The sequence below is a fragment of the Ostrea edulis genome, chromosome 4 (genome assembly GCF_947568905.1).
Source record: "Ostrea edulis chromosome 4, xbOstEdul1.1, whole genome shotgun sequence".
NCBI lineage: Eukaryota > Metazoa > Mollusca > Bivalvia > Ostreida > Ostreidae > Ostrea > Ostrea edulis.
Window position 1 is genome coordinate 86,245,844 of NC_079167.1, and position 23,763 is coordinate 86,269,606.

The window sequence follows — 23,763 nt, forward strand, 5'->3', positions numbered from 1 at the left end:
TAAATCCAATTTTCTGAAATTTTCAATTCATAAAAAAAAAAAAAGATTCGATAACTTCATTTGTTTTAAAAGATCATCAACATACGAATTTGAACGGAATTCGAATATCAAAGATTTAGGCCGTGGCCAAATCGATTTGTCTTGCATGTAAAGGTTTGGATTGTTTCAAATGATGGCGATGTAATCAAGTTAACTTTTCCAAGAATGTGGATCAAAATACTCTAAAGATTTAACTTGCAGTGAAACACGTTTAAACGAATACTATTAGTCGACGTCTTATTGAACGCGTATAAGACAGCTGATTATTCAGAACAGCGCTTCCTTCAGAGGTAGGATAAGTGCCCCATTTGACCCCCATTTTTCTTAAAATTTCAAAAATAAACTTGAAACCGTGAAACCTTGTAAAAACAACCTATTTCAAGATGATGCCTTAGTAAAGATATATTACCATGATCATGAATGTTTATGACTAAAGCTACACATTTGTCATTGATTTCAGCAAATTCAGTGACACGGAAGAAAATGGTTTTTTGGGGGGTTTTTAATAACATTTTGTTTTGGAAAACAAAGCACATTTTTTGCCTATATATCATTTGTATGCCCCCCCCCCTCCCCCCTCTAAATAAGGGAGTATATTGGTCTGCACCTGTCGGTCGGCTCCATGTTGTCAGAACTCTTTGATGGACAGACATCAAACTTGACATACTGAATTCCCCTAAAAAGTAGATGACCGCAATTGATATGTCCGTTATCTTCACCTTGCATGAAGATCACAAGGTCAAAGTTCAAGGTTCAATTTATTTTGGACATAGGGAGATTATATATTGTCTTGTAAATATCTTGAGGACTCTTTGCTTGACAAACGTCAAACTTGGTACACTAATTCTACGTAAGGAGTAGATTACCCCTTTTGATTTTGACGTCACAAGGTCAAACACCGGGGTCAATCTACCCTGGATATAGGAAAATATCCACTCGATATGATGAGAACCCTTTGCTTGACAGACATCAGATTTGATACACTAGTTCTACTGAAAGGGTAGATGACCCATATTAAGTCACAAGGTCAAAAGTCGTGTCTCAAAAGACTGGTTGTTTGGAAATGTCTGTTCAGTGTCTTGTGAATTCTTGATCTTATCATTTTATAATTGTTAAAGAAGTTAACAGGAGCAACATGAAACGTACTACACTGGTACCTCCTAAAGTGTAGATATCCCCCAATGGTTTCCTAGTTACAAGGTCAAAGGTCAAAGACGGGTTATTTGGATGTGTATTCTCTGTATTTTGAGAACTCTCTTGTCACATCGTCTTGTAAATCAGATTACAGTCAAACTTAAATTTGCGGTTGTCCCTGGCCAGAAGAAAACCTATATAATTATTTACTAGCATTACAAACATTCTGAATTTTAAGTGAACCCTTTTCAATATTGCTACAACAGGGTGGGGAGTATGTTGTATGTTCCTAAGCATGTCTTGTTAACCAAAGTTGCAACAGGTACAGGTTTACAAAATATGCATGATCGAGAGACAGGCAAGTGCATGCTCTGAATTTTTAAAGTAACATTTGCTTTTTCAAAAGTTTGCCAAAAACTACGCTTTCATTTATTTCGAGACCTTCCCGTGAACGGTGAAAATGTCCTATGTGAAAACTGATACTTATTCTAAGCTAGACATCCTCTGGAATACTGAACAATGATTTACAGTTTTGTTCGTGATGACGTTCTAAAATGGGATCATATAAAGCCTTACTCTCCCGTCTTATTTCAAATAATGATGCTAGTAAAGCCTTTTAGAGCTTGAACCGGAAGTACCGGTATGGCAAGTTTTTTATGCGCCACCTAAAAGCAAAATCATTTTGCAAACAGGAGTGACTCTTGTTTGTAAACGCTGCCAAGCCTTGAAATTACGACGCAGATGAGTATCCATTGAAATCTGGCTCCAGATTTATATAATAGTTGTTTGTTTGATCGATTTATGTCACAGATTGCAAACCACACTTTTCTAATGTGAGGAGTGGTCTTTAGATTCATGACTTTAAATCGAGAAAAACGTTTGATCAAGATTATGGAATTTAATTTCTGGTATTTTATAGATTTCAAAACTTCTAGTCACTGTAGATATTTTATTTTTAAAAAATTTAAAATTCTCGTCACTGTAGATATCTCTTTTTTTTTCTTTTTTTTTTTACGATTTTCGAAATTTCTCGTCACTGTAGATTTTTTTTAAGGTTTTGGAATTTCTTAATATTATTTCTGATATTCTGTATAAATGATATTACGGAGTTTCACGACATTGTTTATATATATGCAGATTTCGGAACTTTGTTTCACTATTTATATTTAATTGATGTTTACCATATTTTAATCATATGCATATCGAATAAAGGGACACAAGTTTTCGATAGTATGTACATATATGAACTGTATGGTACGAAAATTGGACAAGCAAATTGATCGTCTGTGTATCTGTTTGTCTCAATATATATACATGTGTGTGTATATATATATATATATATATATATATATATATATATATATATATATAAAACAGCTCTATCCCTTCACAGGCTATACATCACATTAACAGGTTCGCAACAATTTATAAACGAAATTTTATGGAAGAAAATGTTCGTTGGCAAATACACATATTTGCATATTGCAAGTAGCAGGATATGCGAGGAATTTCTCGAGTATTTACACAATGTGGTGAATGTCATCACAGCTTAATTTTGTTACTTTACAATATATTTCAATTTTCGTGACTTTTAACAGAAGTTTTTAGACATACCTGAATTCATCAGCTACCATTCTTATCTTTTTCAGACTACTTCACATCGTTGGAGCCACGGGAAATTCTTTTGTATCGTGACGTCATGGATCAAAGCACGAGGTGTAAGTCAAGCGACATACTATCGAAAATAAGTATCTGTTCAAAGTCACTCTGAAAGAATATGTAACGTACATTCTAATGCAACTGTTTTGTAATTTGCAATTTGATTGGCTAATGCACTGATTTTAAGCCCATGAAAGAGGTTCGCACCTGAGATTTGGAGTAATGACAATTTTTTTTATTTTGAGAAGTGTGTTTTTTAATTTCTACATTGAAGGAGAATTAGGAAATTAAAAAGAAAAACACCGAAACGCTTGTTATTGAGCTACAGTGTTCTAAACATGACCTTTTTGCACTTAAAATTTATTCAATTAAACTTGATTTGTCTGTTGGTGTCAACACAACATAAGCAACACAAATGAATAATTACATAAAATAAATACAAAACCATGTCTTCTAACACTACGGATTAAAAAAAAGTTTAATACTAGTAATGGAAATAAATAATTACTTTTTTGCACTTGATAGACAAAAAATTCATGATTTCAAATTTGAAAGTTTAAAAGGACATATTAGGAGTAAAGTCAATTTCTAAAATTTTATATAATTTTCAAGGTCTTGTCTTAAAATTCAAAATGTAACTTTAAAAGAGACCATTTTTTTTAATTATTGGCGAAGATACTGAATTTTTATACCAAACTTCGAGTAAATTAATTTAAACGTTTTAAAGAATCAGTGTTCTCTTTGCAAAAATATATCAACCAAATTAATGAATTACAACATTTGAACTAGTTCCAGGTCTCAACTACTTGTATCATAAATTATAAAACTGAAATACATGTATAGGAGTGATTCGATTTGAACATATTTTATTGTCTACATGTTATAACAAAAGGATTGAGCACAAGTTCTTAAAACTTAGAACACCCTCTCCTATATAACAATTGATCACACAAGATAATGTTCAAGAAATGAAACACAAAGGTATCAAAGGTCAAAAAATTATTTGCTTTCATAAGGTAATTATATAATAAATTATATCTTTAGATATGTATGTACAGTTGATTAATATGTACATGTACGTGTGTGTACAATTGATTAATATATGCATGTAGTACGTACAAAGTAATCGCTGTGAAAATTCCATTAACTCAAAAACGACCAGATCTCTTTATAAATAACTGAACATAGGAAAATATTTTTTTTCATTTTCTGTGGCACTGGTTGCGTTATCTCCTCATAATAAAACATGGTGTCTACTATATGCAAATTATCCATTCTAAAAATAGCATTAAATAGGTCATTACTTGGATCGGTGTCTTTTGCACATGAGAAACAGAAATGGGAAGCATCTTCTACTTTACTTCAAGTACACAAAGGACTGTCAATGATGTTGCATCTAAATAAATCTATACTCAATACACAGTCGTGTCTTAGTCTCGTGTGGATTACGTTCCAATAACGTTCTCCGAAAGAAAGAAAAAAAGAATGGAAGGTACGATTTTTGGAGGCGTAAATAATTTCTAAACGAGATTAGTGTCGTAGATTGCCTTGTTCCTACGGGCAAGGAATTCCAGCCACGTACCCCTCTTGCTACAAAAGATGATATATAGATGTTTAAAATGCATGTAGGAATGTCATGATTTTGCCATTGTCTGGTAACGTAATTTGATTCATGTGAACGAATATTTGGTCAAATTTCTTTCAGATACTCGGGTACCATATTGTGATAAATTTTGTGCATAGTTATTCCTCATTTTGTCAATCTTCTAACAATACGTGATTCCCACCCAGTTTCGAAATATAGAGATTCCTGTGATGCCAATGATGTTAGTCCAGTAACTAATCTTGCTGCTGCTAATTGTAGTTTTTCAAGTTATTCAGAATCTTTATTTTAACACACTTCCCATTCTTCAGAGGTATATTCCAGCGGAGGTCTAATGAAAGTAGTATACAAAGTAGCTAGTAAAGTTTTCGAATTGGGTTTGAACTGTATTTTTTTTTAAATCTAAGTAATCCAAGTTTTTTTTATAAGCATTGTCTAACAAAATCTATATTGCAATTTTCAAAATGTAGACAAGGGAAATGTGTATTTTTCTTTGCACTAAAGAAGACGGCTTTTGTTTTAGAAGGATTAAGATTTAAAACAACTATTGTTTAGACCATCGTTCAAGCCGAAGTAAATCATTATTCAACACGAATTGGATATCATAGATATTGGTAGAACAATTCTGCAAAGAATTATCATCAGCGAAAAGCCTACATAAACTTGACATGTTTTGAGCAACATCATTGACATATATAAAAAATAAAAGAGGATCTAATACGGGCCTTTGAGGGACTCCAACATGCAAAGGTTTGAAATCAGACATTACATTTCTATGTCATACCCTTTGAATTCTGAAATTTAAATAGATTTGAAACTATTGTAATAAGTTACCACTCACTCCATAAGTTTGTAGCTTAAAAAGAAGTCCCTTATGCCATACACGATCAAAGGCCTTTGACAAATCACAAAACACCATGCAGCAACATTTGCCCTCATCTATAGATTTCGCTATATGATCATATGTTTCAATAAGCATATAGACAGTTGAATGACCAGGTAAAGAAACCAGCTTGGTATTTGTAAAAAAGAATATGAAAAGGATATATTGGAAGAAACAGAAACTGTAATATCACGCAGATTTAGAACTTTTTGATTAATCAGTAAATACTTAGTTGTAGCATTCTGCGCAGTTGTGCTCAGATGAGGAAAAGCTTTTCATTGTGACGTCATAATAGAATGATGCAAACACATAACGTTAAACGTAAACGTTTCGTGACGTATTTCATATAATAAAAAGCTAAACTCAACGTTTTTTCTTTAAATTAAGACATCCATTGACCATCTGTAAAACTATTGGACATCATTATAACATGATGTCCGACGCCTATTGGTCAATTGTATACATATCTATACGACGCCTATTGGTCAATCTGTATATCATATATAAGACACCAATTGGTCATCTGTACCTATTGGTCATCTGTGGTGAATGCATTGGTTGTCTGTGATATACTTATTGATTATTTGTAATACACGTGTTGGTCATCAACCTGTATACTATTAGTATTTCCAAGACACCTAGGCCTATTGAGCACCTCCAGACACAAACATGAATAGCTCTCGGTTACAATTTCATCAACACAAATCACAATTAAGACGCCTCTACATGTACGTAATCTTATGTTCGCGCGGCATCTTGGTCTCTGTCGAACTTTACTGACACGCGCAGATGTTTCATCACATCTACACAGTAGTTACGTAGTGTAGAAGGCTATGATGTCATATATACAGTAGTTACGTAGTGTAGAAGGCTATGATGTCATATATACAGTAGTTACGTAGTGTAGAAGGCTATGAGGTCATATATACAGTAGTTACGTAGTGTAGAAGGCTATGATGTCATAGCGGCGTTGTTTAACAAATTGCTTCCAGCTTGATGTCGGTGGATACGTAGATAAATCAGGAGAAAAATGTCAATATCATTCGCTTTTAGTCGATGTTCTTTGATTTGTTTGTATTTTGTTTTACGTCTTATCCGAGAATTTTTCAACCATGTAGAGACGTCACCGGATTTAGGTGAAGCAAATCAATTACGACTGTAGAAGTGAAGGTCTTTTATCATGCTAACGTCTACCGTGACACGTGATATCCGAAAGGCCTGTCCCCTTCAGGGATTTGTCCAGGACCCATTGGAGGCTATACGACAGCCCCCAAACCTCCAACGTTTTACTCCCTCCACCCCCTTCTGAAATTTCTGGATGCATCACTATTCAAGTAACTTACATAATCCTTAGGGAGTACATAGGCCGAGGAAATCACGGCTTGGTATATCGATCGCAGTGAAGTGGAGTAATTTAATCTAGGACATGCTTACACGTGTCGGCTGTCAGATAGGATTAGGTTTTCGCGATCCGTCCACAATTGTTGATTAGCATGCATTCCTTAGTGGAATACAATATAATCACTGAAAAGCAGAGGCTGGCAAAGATACACCAATACGTGTCGTTTAAAGAGGCTGTAATGGCTTGTACAGCAGCAGGTTAAAAGCTTTCTGATATGTTCATTTCCAAGAAAATGGTTGCCCTATATTATCCACACTTAGATTGGTGATGCATAAATTGATGCATATTTGGTTGCTGCATCTGACGGAATATTTTTTTCGGATGAGTGACCAGAGTGTATGGTTATTGCATCAGATATATTCCTCAGTAACTGGGGTTGAATGAATGTGTTGATTCATCATTCAGAAGCTGCATCTGGCCTGTATATTCCGGATGAGTGACCTGCATATTCCGGATGAGTAACTAGGTTGTATGTGCAGCAGGTTCTATTTGACAATGACTCTATAACTTCAATATGCTTCAGACATTTACATAAAACTCTTTGATAAAGTTCATCGCTTTCCTAGCTGGTGGATTCTCGTGTTCATTCTGGGAGTTTTTTTGGGTTTTTTTGTATTCTGGGAGTTCCTCTGTGCAATCTTGGGGTACGTTATGTTGATTGAGGAGGGGGTGTAAGTACCGGTACTCGTATTTAAATTGACACGTGTATTACTGCTTTTCTTCACAAATTAATATTTGAACCCGTCCAGCGAGCTTTGTTTACACGCACAGAGTTTTAGTTCACAATAAATATAATCTCAATTCAATGTTGCAAGAACATACATCAAAACCAATGACATGTTGTTAGGTCTTTAGAAATTGATGCAGCTCCATCAGTGCTTCCTATCATGATTATGTTTCACCATGTTGAACGCCTTTCCTCACTAAACATAAGACTTTAATCTAATTTTGCTGTTACTTGATATACTACAGCTTCCGGGTTAGGCATGCGTGTTATGTTTGGCAAAAAGGGTTATGGCGGGAAGCTGGGGGCGTTTGTATCAAAGGTGGATAGAAACGGACCGGCCGACTCCTACGGAATCCGGAAAGGTAAGTGTGTTTTATTACAGTTAATTAGCTGTTTCCACGTGCCAATGTAAAATAAAGTGCCTTATCTTAATTTGAAATCTAATTATCGAGTATTATTTAAGGATCACGTTTACTGAAGGTTGTTTCTAGTATGCGTAAGCTGAAAAAATAATTTCACGTATCTATTGTTTGTTGTTTAATGTTCCATTCGAGATTATTATAATCAGCTATAAGAAACGTGACACAAATTTTGACCTATGCATGTCGCTCAAGGCCGAAGCAGTGACGATCTTTTTTTTTATCGTGCTAACGTCTACCATGACACGTGACCTCCCTTTATATAAGGTAATACAGAGGAACAGTCACTACACAAATCTTAACTTTGGCACAACTGACAGGATCGATGGTCGGAACCTCTCGTCACATGCGCATTGATGTCATTGAAAGTTAAATTCAGTATGGCGTCATAGCTCATGAATAGAAATTTCGAACAGATGTCTATTGATAGCAATGTGGAAATTCTACCATTATCATTAGTTATTATTGTTCCTCTAAGATTCAGTCAGGCTAGCGAAGATATGCCAAAAAACCTGCCATTATTGAATTTATGTTTACATGTTGAAATATGACCGTCTTTCGTTTATTTTTAGCGTTAAACGTCACCAATAAAATTGTAACGATTTTCTAACCTGAAATTTTATCACTATGGATAGCAAGCAGAGTTTTTGTGATCGAAGCCAGTGGATAACCCCCCCCCCCCGCACCACCACCACCACCACCCACACACACATGTAAACAATTAAACAGAAAAGAATCCGGAAGAAAATTATATTATATGATTTTTTCCACAATGTAAATGAATTATAAATACATGAAACAATATTATGATAATTTGTAAGAAAAGATATGGAGAATATTTGTGAGACTTAATTTTATCCTGTTATTGCATTACAATTCAACCTAAATAAAATGAAGATCCAGCGTCTAGTCAGAATGCAATGATAAGTAGGTGTGAGTGGGATGGGCAGTTACACGCATTGTAAAGCTTGTGAAACTTTCATAACTTTCTGTTTTTTTGTTTCCATCGTACATAAGAATTACATTATTAGTAATTCCGGGATAAACAGTTTCGTCCTGAGAGTTTTAATATTGATTCTTGCAATAAATCTCAATGATTAAAATGACTAATTAATACGTTGTCGTAATTCACAGAGAAATTTTATGAATTATAATTGATTTTGTTCAGGAGATCAGATACTTCTGTGGAATGGGAAATCCTTAATGGGGACCACTCTAGAGGAATCCATGGAGGTCATAGGTCAAAGTTCAGATGTAGTTCAGCTCCTGGTAGTGCATCATACCACTAGGTAATGAAGCATTATGAGATAGATTTGCTTTGAAAATATACATGTTACGATATCATGAACCACTCAAAATGGTGCTTTTTATGTTGAAAACAATTATATATTTATCCATGAATTTGCGATGTTGATTTCAATCATTGAAACCATGTCGAATTTATGTTGCGATGTTGTGCTAGTTTCAGCGACAACGAAGAGTCGAGTACAAATGGATGTGAAAAATTTGCCCCACGTGAGTATTGCATTACATACAGTACACAAGATTTCTAATAAGCTGGAAAAGGTTTTTATTTACAAGAAAGTTTTTTTTTTCAGACAGTGCAACGACCCGAGAGATGGACGATCGATCCAACTGCGCGACACCTCCTACTTCTCTTAATCTCACCCGGAAGCGGAGAATGCTTCCGAAAACTCCGGTAAACTGTCGAAAACTATACAAAAAACTCAAACAATCTTTAATATGAAATCTGAAACTGCTCTAAATATAAATGTTTTCACAACTTCTGATTTTATAGAAAATGGCAGTACGATGTAAGAGTTATCCATACTGCGTAAAACACGTACTATTTAATTAGTTTAAAAAAAAAACCAACATCAATTTGATGTTTAGTTAATATTTCATTCCTAAGGTTGAAATCAAGAAAGAAGACCGGCGTGTCAGTGGTTGCGTGCGCATGGCAGTGACGCACGAAGATCTGTGTTTACTGGTGACGCTAGACAAAGCGGAGAGCCTCGTTTCTGTTGACCATCACACGCCGTTAAATCCTGTAGCGATGGTGCACCTTCTGCCCAACCGTGGGTAAGATGTAGAACCATTTTGATATCCGTGGGTTTGTGGGAAAGTTGTTGTTCATCAGGAGTAGCTATCTATCCTATGCCAACGCAAAGAAATTCTAGACTACAATGTAAACGAATAAAACCTCGGTAAATGTAGTGCGTTCTACCATTTTAATATTCTTTGTATATAGATAAAATTCCAATGTTACGCATTACAATTGTTTTGATTGGACAAAAATAAAGCTGAACGAGAAGTTACATATCAATAAATCCGAAAACGCGATGTATTCATACGCGCCTGAAAACAAAAGGAGACTTGGCGAAAAAACTCGTTCAAATTTTTTAATACAGGGAACAAGTTGGAATTTGCACTTTTAATGAGTTTGTGAGTAAAATGTCTGGAGTTTACTTATCGATAAATTCTTCAAAAAGAATGTTTAATTCTAATATATACTATAGATTGTTGTGTGACCAGTCTTGAAGAGATATATTACAAGTCAATTGTCGGTACCCACATTTGCACGGATGTATCTATTCATTGTCTTCCAGTGGCTCTATATCTATTCATAATTAAGAATGAATTCATTGTCTTCCAGTGGTTGTGTATTTATTCATAATTCACTATTCAACATCTTCCAGTGGCTCTGTATCTAATTATAATTCACTATTCATTATCTTCCAGTGGCTCTGTATCTATTTATAATTCACTATTCATTATCTTCCAGTGACTCTGTATCTATTTATAATTCGCTATTTATAGAGGTTTTCCAATGCACCAGACTCGGCTCCAATTCAACATGGCTGACCCCACCTTTGATGAGACCTTCACTTTTCACGACATTCAGAGGGAGGAGGTGCGTTCTATTAATTAGTTTTAATTCCTCTACCCAGAACTGCTACTTAGAACTAATTGATTCTTAATCAGAGCATATCCTTTCAACTGAAAAAGATGCGATGCTTAAATCCTGGACAGAACCGTTGCTTATGACACGAGGATGTGTCTTGATCCAAATCAAAGGTCATTTGGATGATGTAAAGGTCATTGGATGAATGTAAGATTAAAGCAGAAAAGCTTTCGATATACACCCTGGATGCAAATGCTGTTCTGTCCATCTGTGCTGTGATAATCCTATATCACGATTATCTGAACAACTTCAAGGTCACTTCAAAATAGATTCGTTCCATACAGTATATTGCTGTAACGATCCTCAATATGGCCGAGTTATACTGCACGTAAGCACCATTGTATTTGGCTGTAACTCCAACGTACTGTACATAGCTTTTGTCAAGAAATCGGGTTGAAATGTACATGTAATTCATGGCTGTCGGTGTTTTGTTGTACTTGCATACCGACTGTTGGAGTTTTGAAGTAGCTAACTAAATGATCAGATATCGACTGTCTGTGTTTTACAGTAGCTGACTTAATGATCAGATATCGACTGTTGGTGTTTTGCAGTAGCTGACTTAATGATCAGATATCGACTGTCGGTGTTTTGCAGTAGCTGACTAAATGATCAGATATCGACTGTCTATCTTCCCGTGGGGGTCCGGGTAAGAAGCGATTAAATGGGGCGGTCCTTCGGATAAGACCGCAAAAACCGAGGTCCCGTGTCGCAGCAGGTGTGGCACGATAAAGAACCCTCCCTGCTCAATGGCCATAAGCGCCGCGATTTTGCAGCCCTTCACCGGCAATGGTGACGTCTCCATATGAGTGAAATATTTTCGAGAGGGACGTTACACAATTTATCAATCAATCAATCAACTCTATGTTTTGCATTAGCTGACTTATTGATCAGATATCGACTGTCGGCGTTTGGCAGTTGCTGACTTAATGATCAGATATCGACTGTCGGAGTTTTGCAGTAGCTGACTAAATGATCAGATATCGACTGTCGGCGTTTTGCAGTAGCTGACTAAATGATCAGATATCGACTGTCGGCGTTTTGCAGTAGCTGACTCAATGATCAGATATCGACTGTCGGCGTTTTGCAGTAGCTGACTCAATGATCAGATATCGACTGTCGGCGTTTTGAAGTAGCTGACTTATTGAGTCGGTGTTTTGGTGTATATACTTATTGATTACTATGGTTACAGCTGTCGCGCCTATCTCTGGAGGTGACACTATGGACAGTAGTGGAGGACCAGCACCTATTTCTGGGGGAGGTACTCCTCGACTTCTGCGACATTCAGCTGGATAATCAGTTCCGGACTTACAGTCTACAGGACCACGACGAAAATAGTTCACCGCTTCCGGTGCGGAAACGGAAACAATCGTCTGACGTGACCACGACAAGTCCCATGACGTCGATTAATGATGGCTCCAGTTGGTCAACCAGTCCTGGTGTCCAGTATTCGCCTTGGAAAGACCCCCTGCAGAGTGAAGACAGAGGTGCATATCATATGACCAGTGGATATGCCAATGGTATTCTTTCCTCAACTTTTTCAGATGTTTTAAAGAAATATGCTGATATACATTGCAATATACTAAGCACTAATAATCAGTGACCTTCATATTACACTATACACGTGATTTTCTGTAACCTTCACATTACACTCAGTAGTCTGTAATCTTTAAAAGACACCACAGAGTCGTCCACTTCTGCTTCATACTTAGATATTTAATTGAAAGTAGACATGAACGGTAAACTGACAACTCAACTGTATGATAAACGGGATGATTTCAGCTTCTCCATCATCAACTTCCCATATTTATGTAGCAATATTCCATTATCACTTGCATATGGTGTTTATATCTCTCAACTGATTCGATACGCAAGAGCTTCTTCTGCGTACAGTCAGTTTTTAAATCGAGGCAAGCTACTGACAAACAGGTTTCAACCGTCTCGATTGAAGTCAGCATTTCGCAAAATCTATGGTCGTTACAACGATTTAGTTCGTCAATACAACCTATCATTGGGTCAAATGCTGTCTGAAGTGTTTCATACAGATTGTTAGGCCGTTCTTGGCACACTGATTTTGACTACGGATAACTCAGTTTACCTGATCAGGAGATAGGGCTCACGGCGGGTGTGACCGGTTGACAGGGGATGCTTACTCCTCCTAGGCACCTGATCCCACCTCTGGTGTGTCCAGGGGTCCGTGTTTGCCCAACTATCTATTTTGTATTGTTTATAAGAGTTATGAGATTGATCACTGTTCGTTATGTTCACCTTTCATTGCATCAAATTATCTGACCTTCTCATTGCAATAAATAGTATCTAACCTTTAGTTATATTAAATTCTGAACTCTATGATAATTATACAAACCATAATTAATCTCTGCATGTCCTCGTGCTGTTATACGCCTACAACCTTTATAAGGATTTTACCAATTTCTAGGTCGGGACCGGCGGTTCAAGCTCAATGTAACCCAGTCGGTCCCTAACTCTCCACAACTGTCCCCCATCAGCGCCGCAGAGGACTCGGTATACCTTGGAGGTGAGTACAACTCCGTGTTAGCTGGATAGTCCCGGTGTGCTTTGCATTACTACACCTTTTACATCGAGTTTCTTTACCATAAGTAATAGTTTTACACAGATCAGTGTCGCTTGTACGGATTATTATGAATGTCAAATTGACATTAGTCAATCCCATGTTGATATCACACAAAGGACTCTGAAACTTGTCTTTATATCGATGATAGTGGGGTATAAATTGATTTTTGTTTTTATAATTGATTTGGGGGGGGGGGGTAGGCAGACAATGATATCTTATTGTATACATACAAAAAATGCGTATCATAAATTGTAATTGATTATGGTTGAAATTGATTAAGTTGCTTAAAAAGAATGACATCCTTTCATTGTTAAAGGAGACCACCGTGAGAGTATTCCATCATTAGTCAGGAAGAGAATGTCGAGCGCCAAATCGAAAGTAGCTGTCCTCGCTGTAGAAAGTCGCCGCCACAGTATGTGTATGTATGGTCGGATATCTGTCTGGTTTGTGCAGATGAGTGGGGGCTCTCTATAGGAAAGGTCAAGGTCACTGAATTAGGTTAAGAATTGTCTCTGCTGGGTGATAAATTGTTACATACTCTTTATTGTATCACTAATTGTATTTTGGGTGTCACTAGATTCCAGTTCAAGGCCATTCTCAAGTTCTCCATGTACACTGAACTGTTTGGTTCACAGATACATACGAGTACGTGCAATGCTCTACCAAACACAGAGACATACGAGTACGCGCAATGCTCTACCAAACACAGATACATACGAGTACGTGCAATGCTCTACCAAACACAGATACATACGAGTATCTTTCTGTCTTGCCTATACAGAAAAATCAATAAAATCGTATGTTCGCCCTATATAAATCAGCGCTCTTTCTTTCTGAGTACAGATATTCGCCCTGTAAATCAGCTGTTTCTTTTTCAGTACAGATATTCTCCCTATAAATCAGCTGTTTCTTTTTGAGTACAGATATTCGCCCTATAAATCAGCTGTTTCTTTCTGAGTACAGATATTCGCCCTATAAATCAGCTGTTTCTTTTTGAGTACAGATATTCGCCCTGTAAACGAGCTGTTTCTTTTTCAGTACAGATATTCGCCCTGTAAATCAGCTGTTTCTTTTTCAGTACAGATATTCGCCCTGTAAATCAGCTGTTTCTTTTTCAGTACAGATATTCGCCCTGTAAATCAGCTGTTTCTTTTTTAGTACAGATATTCGCCCTATAAATCAGCTGTTTCTTTTTGAGTACAGATGACCGTAGGAAGCTGACTGTTCGCAGTTCCAGTCTGTCTGAAGATACTGCGGAGACGGCATGGTCTGGCCGTAACTATGACAACCCATCGCCCATCAGTCGCCGTTCTGCCGTCAGCTGCATGTCAGGTACTAGCCCAGCGCTGATTGTACTAACATGTCAGGTACTAGCCCAGCGCTGATTGTACTAACTTGTCAGTTACTAGCCCAGCGCTGATTGTACTAACATGTCAGGTACTAGCCCAGCGCTGATTGTACTAACTTGTCAGCTACTAGCCCAGCGCTGATTGTACTAACATGTCAGGTACTAGCCCAGCGCTGATTGTACTAACATGTCAGCTACTAGCCCAGCGCTGATTGTACTAACTTGTCAGGTAATATTTAATAGCCCATCGCTGATTGTACTAACATGTCAGGTACTAGCCAAGTGCTGATGCGTACTAACTAGTCCAGCGCCGGTTCCTTTACTTTGATTTATACTAACAGTTTTCTTACAACCATTTCTGGTATAGGGCACCATATTGTTAACAGAAACAGTTACAAAAAGTAGATCTTTTATATGTTAATTTAGTTGCTCTACACATCAAAACATCGTATGTTGTATTGCTTTCTGTTGCTACCTACTTACTGATACAAGACAGACGGAGGAGGCAATAATTTGGTGACTTTAATCTTTGATATTTTGGTCGGTTTCGGTGACATTTCAGGTACAGAAGAACTTAGCAAACCGCCACAGCCTCTTAACGCGGGAGACGGCACTAATCACTTCCCGGAAGATGATGATGATAACTCCAGCGAATACCAGGCTAGGTAATGTCACGCAAGTCAAAACGAGGCTGGGAAACAAGGTCATCGGTAGATTTAGCATGATAATGCACATGTCAGAAGGATGACATGTATCATACATACATCAGAACGAGATTACCGGTAGATATGCACGTCAGAATGAGGCTAATTAATGTTTTAAATACAGCTTAAAATGACACGGAAGTCAGAGCGAGGTCAGGTACTTCAGTAAAAGTCGGAAAACGAATGTAAGTTATTAGTTGTAATAGTAGTAGTAGTAGAATTACTCGCTTTTCAAAATGAGAATGTTACTTTTGTAGTGGTGTTTGTGGTACTTTTGGGAGATTGGACCCGGACGGAAATGACGTAGCGTCACTCCTTGGCCCTGGGCAAGTGCCCCCGAAACCGTCGAGTGGTAAGTACTGACAAAACCCTGGTCTTAATACGTCTTTCAGTAAGTACTGATTCAGAGGGCATTCTCTCTGTTATTCTCTTGGTTTCTTTATTAACCTTTATATCAGCAATCGGTGCCTTAATGACCGTGTAGTTTTACGATAATTTGGTGGTAGAAAATTTGTACATGTATCTTCGTATCTCGGAAGGGAAGAGGGGGATGAGTTAGAACATTTCATATACATAGGTGTACAAACAATATATGAAGAGGTCATCCTCATACATTTAGGACAGATTCTAATTCAATACAAAATAGAATTCATTTCAGGGTTCTGACACCTATTGATGGAACACTGAAATCTGGTTACTATTAATAGTGTGTATCTGAGTTTTTGGTTACTTTTTTTCAGAGACGGCCATTTGCGGTAGCATACGTCTAGCCTTTATGGTGTCCAAAGGTCAGCTAGAGGTTGACATCATCAACGTCACGGACCTAAACAGGAGTCCGCATAGTACTCCTCCAGGTCTCTCTTCTCTGACTGTTTTTTCTGTCTCCTTCTTTCTCTATTTTTTCTCTCATACTCTCTTTCCCCATCTGTCTGCCTGTCTGTTTCTGTATGTCGCATTTTATACCTGTGATTTGTATTAAATTCTGACGGTTAATTTTTAAGAAAAAAAAGCATATGCAAGGACATGCATGAATTTAAGGATTTTTAGCCAACTGTTCATATTCCTAGTGGGTTTGTACACCACATTCGTTGTATTGAATGACTGTTTTCAGTAGACTGTTCTAGTGAGAATAGTCATTGGTATGGAGGTAATACCGGTCCGGACTCAATGTTGTAAGCCTATACTGATCTTTATCATGTCATCGCTTACGGCAATGAACCTGTGACAGAAACTGAAAACCGATTTTGTCCTTGTAGCATAGAATTTTTCCCTGTAATATACCACCCCTATTTTTTTTTCGAAAATAAACCAGGCCCAGAAGTGGAAAACGTGTCGTAGAATAGAATCCCCCCTACACAAAATCTCTGTAGTTTTCCCGCAATAAACAAAATCTCTGCAGTTTTCCCGCCATACACAAAATCTTTGCAGTTTTCCTGCCATACACACAATTTCTGTAGTTTTCCCGCCATGCACACAATCTCTGCAGTTTTCCCGTTATACACACAATCTCTGTAGTTTTCCCCGCAAAAACACAAAATCTGTGCAGTTTTCCCGCCATACACACAATCTCTGTAGTTTCCCCACTAGACACAAAATCTCTGTAGTTTTACCGCCGTACACACAATCTCTGTAGTTTTCCCGCCATACACACAATTGCTGTAATTTTCCCGTTATACACACAATCTCTAGTTTACCCCGCCAAAACACAAAATCTGTGCAGTTGTCCCGCCATACACACAATCTCTGTAGTGTCCCCACTAGACTCAAAATCTCTGTAGTTTTACCGCCGTACACACAATCTCAAGTTTTCCCGCCATACTCAATCTCTAGTTTTTCCGCCATACACAAAATTTTTACAGTTTTACCGCCGCGGTGACCGAGAGGTTGGAGCGTTCGCCCCGCATGCGGAAGGCCGGGGTTCGAATCCCGGCCGCGACAGACCTAAGTCGTTAAAAGAGGAAGTGACAGTTCCATCGCCAAACGCTCGGCATCAGGTGTGAATGTCACGAATCTTCGGAGATGACCTTAAAAACGGATGACCCGTGCCACAGTAGGTGTGGCACGCTAAAGAACCCTCACTGCTCAATGACCGTAAGCGCCGAGCATAGGCCTAAATTTGAAGCCCTTCACCGATCTTGGTGACGTCTACATATGAGTGAAAAATTCTCGAGCAAGACGTTAAGCAAGATAAAATCAATCAATCAATCACAATCTCTTTAGTTTCCCTGCATAATGGAAAGACTGCTGTGTTAGACTCTCATCTTGTTTCCGGGATTTTTATAATGTAGCTGTCACTGAACTAATTTTTGACAAGTCAGAATCGTTTCTGGATTGTATAATTCAAATTATTAATAATGACCCCAATCAATGGATACACTGACAAACATCGAATGTGTACACGCCTTAAGATTGATCAAGCATGTAGGGACTATTTAGTTAGCGGATCCAAGGTTACTGATGTCTGTATTGTGTATTGACAGATACCTACGTGAAGGCTTATTTAGTTGGCGGATCCAAGGTTATACAGAAGAAGAAAACTCACACTGTAAAGGCTTCCTTCAGTCCCTTCTTCCGCCGCACGATCAAGTATTCCGCCTGCAACATCCATGGTCGCGCCATTAAGGTACGTCTAACCAACGAGCCATAAACAGCTAAAGATATTATCCATGTTGTGAACCAAAGCATGCAAAAACAACTTTGATATCAGGGATGGATCCACATTTAAACTGGCCGATGAACCGGTGCTCAGTATATCAGAAACTACCACTATGGCATGTCAAACGTTGCAATATTTGATCTTTTCCATTTGTATTGTATAATTTTCCATTTGAATTCTATATTTTCCATTTGCATTGTATAATTTTACATTTGCATTGTATAATTTCCATTTGTATTGTATAATTTTCCATTTGTATTCTATATTTTCCATTTGTATTGTATAATTTTCCATTTGTATTCTATATTTTCCATTTGCATTGTATAATTTTTCATTTGTATTGTATCCAGGGAATGTTTATTTTGATTTGTTACGAAGGATTTCATTAGTTAACGTCACTGGTGTACCACATCTGTAAACGTGCTTAGCACACAGGGCTGCATCGTCGCAAACCACGGTTTTGAGTCCACTCACGCTCGAATAGAAGCACCCGTGGGTAACCGACGATGACAGTGCCGTAGCAATGACGGTTCTTTATCGTGCCAACGCCTGTGCAGCGATACGGAATATCTGTGTTTAAGGTCATTACGGAAAGACCCGTGATTCTCACTTTTAAATACCGAGTGTTTGGCAAAGGAACAATCACTGTCTTTATGTCTTAGGTTTCATGCGGCAATGACAGTAACGGTTCTCGAACTCACGACCTCTCGCCCACAAACCAAGCGACTAGTTATTTTTTAAAATACGTAGCTAGCTCTAGTAATGGCGACCCCCCCCCCCCCCCCCCCCCCATCATTTAAAAAAAAAATAGAACTGTCCAGAAAAGCATGCACATTTTTATTTAGTCAGAATTCAGTAGATTCAGGGGACTTAATTCGGCACTTGGGTCCCCACCAATTGTTAACATCGAGTTTGGTTTGTTACAACTATTCAATGGATTAATCTTAAGTTATCGTTTATCGAATTTGGTAATGCGCGAGATGTTGAAGAGGTAAAGTTCAGGAGCCACGTTTCGCAGGAATGTATCGTATTTGCTAAGTGTAATGGCGTAACCCCCCTCCCCCCATTAATTGATCGCTTTTATGTGTCTAATGTGATCAGCATATTCACCGTAACCGCAATTCTGGATCCGCCCCTCGAACAAGTGCCTTCTGACAAAATAAAACGTACATGCATGCTTTATTCGACATCTATATATAAAATATCATATTTGTGAAGGGAGGGGGGGGGGGGTCTCCCGGCGCAAGATTCCTCATTGCTAGCTACATGTATGTATGTTCAACTAGTCATTATAAGGAACCGATCGCGGTAGTTCAGTGATATAAAATGCCCTTTAGTTCGTAACCGTGAAGTTGCATGTTCGAGTTCTACTCGTATCATGGCTGCATCAAACCTTAGACGTAAATATCGACAGGCGTTGACACGTTAAAGAACCCCCAATGCTACGCCACTGTGCCCATACATGTAGCATAGTAAGTCTATTTGTGGTACGTCACCTGCAGCTGGTGACGGCTAAATATAAATGGGACCTAAACTAATGAAATCCTTCGAAACAAATCAAAATAAACAATCCCTCGGATGCAATACAAATGAAAGATTTTGCAATGCAAATGGAAATTATACAATGCAAACGAAAAACATATATAATACAAATGGAAAATATAGAATACAAATGGAAAATTATACAATACAAATGGAAAATATAGAATACAAATGGAAAATTATACAATACAAATGGAAATTATACAATGCAAATGAAAAATTATACAATGCAAATGGAAAATATAGAATACAAATGGAAAATTATACAATACAAATGGAAAAGATCAAATATTGCAACGTTTGACATGCCATACTACCACTTGGTTGTGGGGTGTTTTTTTTTCGTGGTTTTTATAATTTAGATGTCGAATAAGATTTACAATGAGCGTTGTTGGTAACAAAGTGCATCCGACACCCCATTCCCATGAATTGAATTACACTGAATATTGTTAATTGTTTTATAATTCGATATCTTAATCTTGTACAGATGCATAGATTCCAGACATCTATTATAACTGATTTTCTGTTGTAGGTGATTCTGTGGGCGCGTCATGGCGCGTTCGACAGGAAACAGTCCCTGGGTGAAGTGGTTATTAAGCTAGATGGCCTCGATCTGATGCACCAGTCCAGTAACTGGTACAAACTGTTCCCGTCCGGGGCGACAGACTTCGGCTCAAACGAATCTCTTCATCTCTGGTGACTCGAATGTTACCCTTCACCTCAACATCACTTGATCGGTCATGGGGAAACGACACTGTCTCGCACATAAACACGACCGAGTGACTGTAGGATGGGTATATATACTGTCCATTATAACAGTAGAAGAGGACAGTCTGTCTCGCTCTTAAACACGACCGAGCGACTGTAGGATGGGTATATATACTGTCCATTATAACAGTACAAGAGGACAGTCTGGGTGATCAGTTATTACAGCAGAAGAGGACAGTCTGGATATTAGGATGGACAATGGACAGGTGTGTGTAGTTCATGCGACTTTTGTTGGAAATACACCCCGTCCTATGAATATGTACAGCACTGTAGAAAATGTAAACAATGCCCGGAGATATTCAGCAATTTATAACAGGATATAGACATATTCACGGAGCTATATAGGTCACTCACTACCCAGGAGTCTATATATAGGTCACTGTCTATCCAGGAGTCTATATATAAGTCACTGTCTATCCAGGAGTCTATATGTAGGTCACTCACTACCCAGGAGTCTATATATAGGTTACTGACTATCCAGGGTCTATATAGGTCACTCACTACTCAGGAGTCTTTATATAGGTCACTCACTACCCAGGAGTCTTTATATAGGTCACTGTCTATCCAGGAGTCAATATATAAGTCACTGTCTATCCAGGAGTCTATATATAGGTCACTCACTACCCAGGAGTCTATATATAGGTCACTCACTACCCAGGAGTCTATATATAGGTCACTCACTACCCAGGAGTTTATATATAGGTCACTCACTACCCAGGAGTCTATATATAGGTCACTCACTACCCAGGAGTTTATATATAGGTCACTCACTACCCAGGAGTTTATATATAGGTCACTCACTACCCAGGAGTCTATATATAGGTCACTCACTACCCAGGAGTCTATATATAGGTCACTCACTACCCAGGAGTCTATATATAGGTCACTCACTACCCAGGAGTTTATATATAGGTTACTGACTATCCAGGGTCTATATAGGTCACTCACTACCCAGGAGTCTATATATAGGTCACTCACTACCCAGGAGTCTATATATAGGTCACTCACTACCCAGGAGTCTTTATATAGGTCACTCACTACCCAGGGGTCTATATAGGTCACTCACTACCCAGGAGTCTATATATAGGTCACTGACTATCCAGGGGTCTATATATAGGTCACTCACTACCCAGGAGTCTATATATAGGTCACCGTCTATTCAGGGGTCTATATATAGGTCACTCACTACCCAGGAGTCTATATAGGTCACTCACTACCCAGGAGTCTATATATAGGTCACCGTCTATCCAGGGGTCTATATATAGGCTGCTGACTATCCAGGAGTCTGTATATAGGTTACTGACTATCCAGGGGTCTATATAGGTCACTCACTACCCAGGAGTCTATATATAGGTCACTCACTACCCAGGGGTATATATAGGTTACTGACTATCCAGGGGTCTATATATAGGTCACTGACTACCCAGGGATCTATATATAGGTCACTGACTATCCAGGGATCTATATATAGGTCACTGACTATCCAGGGATCTATATATAGGTTACTGACTATCCAGTGGTCTTTTGATATGTCACTAACTACCCAGGGGTCTATATATAGGTTACTGAATGCATGACTATCATGGGGCCTTTATATAGGTCACTCACTACCTATATATAGGTTACTGAACTACTTAAACAACTACATATATTTCTTTTATTGTCGGTGCTGCATGCAAAATATAATTGATTGTTGTTAACAGGTAACATATATTAGATGATATAGTGTGGGCTTTAACTTCCAGACAAGCGGTGCCTTTATATTCACAATATCGATCCCCATTTTATATCTTGTCTGTATATATAACTCACAACACTGGTGCTTGTTATGTGTCTAAATATACCGCAAGTTTCAAATGGTGTTCTAAAACATAATTAACATGAATCAAGATTTTCCATTAATTTTTATGAACGTCACGAAACGGTTCTGTGAATTTCATGTCTTCGAAATTTTTATTTGAGATGAGATGTTACGTGGGATGAGATGTTCATGATATGATATGTTACATGAGTTGAGATGTTATGTGAGATGAGATGTTACGTGAGATGAGATGTTATGTGAGATGAGATATTGTGTGAAATGAGATGTTGCGTGAGATAAATGGTACGTGAGCTGAGATGTGACGTGAAATGAGATGTTATGTGAGATGAGATGTTACGGGAGATGAGATGTTATTTGAGATGAAAGACGTGAAACTTAAGTTGGACGACTTGTTATGGATAGACTTAATATGATATCCTGAACTGTATACTTTATAGAGCATTGTATGCATACCACAGTATTAATTTGATAGAAAAAGAAAGTAATGTTGCATATCGATGGTCATTAAATTGTTATTTTGATTTTAGATTTGTGCAAGTGTTATTGTTTTGGTTTTGGGGATTTTTTTTTTTTTGATTTTTTTTTGTTTTTTTTTTTTGATTTTTTTTTTTCCATTTGAATTGAAATTAATGACTTTTAAGTCAGCTTGAAAAGTCCCTTGGAATTGAATATGATTATCTGAAATGTCTTGTGGTGTATATTTATATTTTTAAATGCTGTTTCGTGTAGATCATGAAAAGGAATTTGATCATTGATTTCGAATTATTCCCAAACATCAAAGGAGGCCGTCGGTGTAAAATCGAATATACCAGTACACCACATTGTAAGAATATAACTCTGTTCATTGGAAGATTATTTAAACAAAAAACAAACAAAAAACATGATCTTGCCCTTTCATTTTCTAGCGATATATCTCGACTTCAAGGATAAATATTGTCTTCTTTTGCAAAACATTAAGATGAATATATACTTCACAATTTTTCTGTTTGGAGAGCTATATATTGTGCACTACCTCACAGATGTGTGTGCACGAGGTTATCCCCAAAAAAAGACAGTGAGAAGTACATTTTTTGTCAGTTTTTTAAACTCCTTTTCTTCCCCATAAATCAGGCAAAGTAATTTTGTTTCATCATCGTGGCACTTCACAGGGTAAAATAACTAGGCATAAAGACAGAAATATCTTGTTTTGCAGTCTGATTAAAATCAACTCCTCGATCCGCCCCCTTTTCATATTGTCGATACATGAGGTAGAGACAATATAAAACAGGAGTGGGTCGATTTTAAGGTAGCTCATTGCATCAAAATTCTATCTAATGGCTTGTTAAAACACCTCTTATGAAGTAAGATTTCACCATTGAAAGAGTGCACAGGAGTCAGGTTTTATCAATTAAATCAAAATAAAAATCCGGGGGGAAATATCCAAACCGGAAAAAAATATCCACCGTCTTTTAATAAAAAAAAACCCATTTTATGTTAGGAGACGATGGAAATTTTATTAATTT

The 23,763-nt window shown here is 37.6% G+C and overlaps 1 protein-coding gene across 2 annotated transcripts in view; it reads left to right on the forward strand.

The window, feature by feature from the left end:
* The window catches only part of LOC125670557 (regulating synaptic membrane exocytosis protein 1-like), a 36,262-nt gene extending 13,475 nt beyond the window's left edge, over nucleotides 1-22,787 (forward strand). The window contains exons 6-21 of one of the 2 annotated variants that reach the window (XM_048905781.2): nucleotides 2,823-2,891; nucleotides 7,693-7,809; nucleotides 9,035-9,155; nucleotides 9,329-9,381; nucleotides 9,465-9,565; nucleotides 9,779-9,948; nucleotides 10,687-10,780; nucleotides 12,021-12,348; nucleotides 13,266-13,364; nucleotides 13,738-13,833; nucleotides 14,625-14,753; nucleotides 15,332-15,434; nucleotides 15,731-15,825; nucleotides 16,214-16,327; nucleotides 17,954-18,096; nucleotides 20,204-22,787. In XM_048905781.2, coding sequence (XP_048761738.2) covers nucleotides 2,823-2,891; nucleotides 7,693-7,809; nucleotides 9,035-9,155; nucleotides 9,329-9,381; nucleotides 9,465-9,565; nucleotides 9,779-9,948; nucleotides 10,687-10,780; nucleotides 12,021-12,348; nucleotides 13,266-13,364; nucleotides 13,738-13,833; nucleotides 14,625-14,753; nucleotides 15,332-15,434; nucleotides 15,731-15,825; nucleotides 16,214-16,327; nucleotides 17,954-18,096; nucleotides 20,204-20,371 — 2,000 coding nt within the window. In that variant the 3' untranslated portion in view covers nucleotides 20,372-22,787. Of the gene's footprint in view, nucleotides 1-2,822; nucleotides 2,892-7,692; nucleotides 7,810-9,034; nucleotides 9,156-9,328; nucleotides 9,382-9,464; nucleotides 9,566-9,778; nucleotides 9,949-10,686; nucleotides 10,781-12,020; nucleotides 12,349-13,265; nucleotides 13,365-13,737; nucleotides 13,840-14,624; nucleotides 14,754-15,331; nucleotides 15,435-15,730; nucleotides 15,826-16,213; nucleotides 16,328-17,953; nucleotides 18,097-20,203 lie in introns of both variants that reach the window. The other variant, XM_056164074.1, reaches the window with a different exon arrangement.
* Nucleotides 22,788-23,763: the final 976 nt, after the last annotated feature.